The sequence below is a fragment of the Penaeus monodon genome, chromosome 33, assembly GCF_015228065.2.
Source record: "Penaeus monodon isolate SGIC_2016 chromosome 33, NSTDA_Pmon_1, whole genome shotgun sequence".
Taxonomy (NCBI): Eukaryota; Metazoa; Arthropoda; class Malacostraca; order Decapoda; family Penaeidae; genus Penaeus; species Penaeus monodon.
This window is the reverse complement of record NC_051418.1, coordinates 11,255,285-11,256,924: the sequence shown is the minus strand read 5'-3', so window position 1 is coordinate 11,256,924 and position 1,640 is coordinate 11,255,285. Positions and strand designations below refer to the sequence as shown.

General features: G+C 47.5%; 1 protein-coding gene across 1 annotated transcript in view; it reads right to left on the bottom strand.

Moving 5' to 3' along the window:
* Window positions 1–6: 6 nt before the first annotated feature.
* LOC119594245 (A-kinase anchor protein 17A-like) overlaps window positions 7–1,640 on the bottom strand; it is a gene marked incomplete in the record, with an annotated part of 9,101 nt that continues 7,467 nt past the window's right edge. The window contains 1 exon segment of the mRNA XM_037943314.1: window positions 7–1,640. Coding sequence (XP_037799242.1) covers window positions 459–1,640 — 1,182 coding nt within the window.

Below are 1,640 nucleotides of genomic sequence, written 5' to 3'. Positions count from 1 at the left end.
ACTACCATCACTGTGGTGCCTCTTTCTATCAGAATCACTTTCGTTTGACTCTTCATCCCTTTCAGAACTTTCCCTCACGGAAACTCTCTCGTGATCCCGTCTCTTCCTACTTTCGCCAACTTCATCCCCTCTCTCTTTACTTCCCCCATGGTCAGTCTCATGCCTGTCTCTACCACTGTTATACAAAATGTCACGCCTACTTCTAGGATCACTGGGCTTTGAATCCCGTCTACTTTCACTTGAGTCAGTATTATGCCAGGGTCTCAGGTCCCTGCGCTCTGTATCACGTGCACCCCTAGTCTCAATGTCCACCTGTTTATGCTTAAAGGCACCTTGTTCAGCAATTGATTTCAACCTATTATTAATGCGATCAGTATCACTATTGCTTTTCACATTTCCAAAACTCAATCTATCTTTCACAGAAACTTCTCGTTTCCTATCTCTCTCAATGTCCGCTCTTAGCACTTGGTTCTTCCACCGAGAGTCAATTTACTGTCACCATTACGGTCTTTGTCTCGTTCTTTTTCATAAACAGACTTATCACCATATCTCCTTTCACTGCCACTGCTTTTGACAATCGCACTTGATATCTGTCCATCTCTCTCATAGCTGCGATCTCGTCGGCTATCCTGCAGACTCTCTCTCACTGTATGGTCCTTTCTGTTATTGTCTCTCTCTTCTCTGTAGGGTTTTGTTCTCTCCCTGCTGAGCCTTTGTCTCAAGTTTTCTCTTTCACCATGTCTCCGGCTTTCCACATCCTCTGGTTCTCTCATACTCTCTGGCTCTCGCCTTCCACGTACAGAGTCCATTAACTCCCTGTTAAATGCTTGGGCCTTTCTGCTTGTTTCGTTGTAATTATCCCTATCTTCCGACTTTGCCTCTGCACCATGCTTCCATTTCTTCTCAAAATTAGGCCAGCTGTCCTGAGTTCTTAGTCTGTCTGGATTCCTCCCCTCACTGTACTCATGATGGCCTCTGTGATTGCTTTCATAGTCTTCTTGTGGCTGTTCCCGCTCCTTGTGCATACTCCTGTGGCCTTCCTCTCTCTCCCGATAGTTATCACCCTCCTTCCTATTATCATACTCCTCTGGGGGACGTCCACTCTTGCTGGAGGATTCACGGTCAGCCACACTCTCAAAGTACTTCTGGTACATGGTTTGGTACTGGTCCCTTGTGCTAACTTCATCATGCCTCCAAGAATCATAATCCTCAGGGTAGTCATAGTAGCTGGAATAACCCCTTCCACGCCCCCTCCCACGCCACCTGGGCCACCGTCCCCGGAAGCCCCTTCTGAATCCTCTGTATCCTCCCCGACCACGTGCACGGGAGGGATACTGGGGGTAGTACCCATTTTCATCTTCGTAATACTCTTCATCCTCCTCATATTCCTCTTCATATCTCCAGGCATCTTCTGGATCACTGGAGAGTTCCAGGTCACTTTCTCTTAGGTCTTCATAATTTACATCCTTATCTTCATCTTTCTTCCTACTGCTGCTCCTCCTGTAGCGCTCACTTCTTCGCTTGTACCTTCTTCTAGAGGAGCGGCTTGACCTGTCGTCACTGCTAGAGTGTCTACGTCTTCTGCTCCTGCTCCTGCTCCTGCTTTTTGATCCAGACTTTGAGCGGGAATGGGATCGACT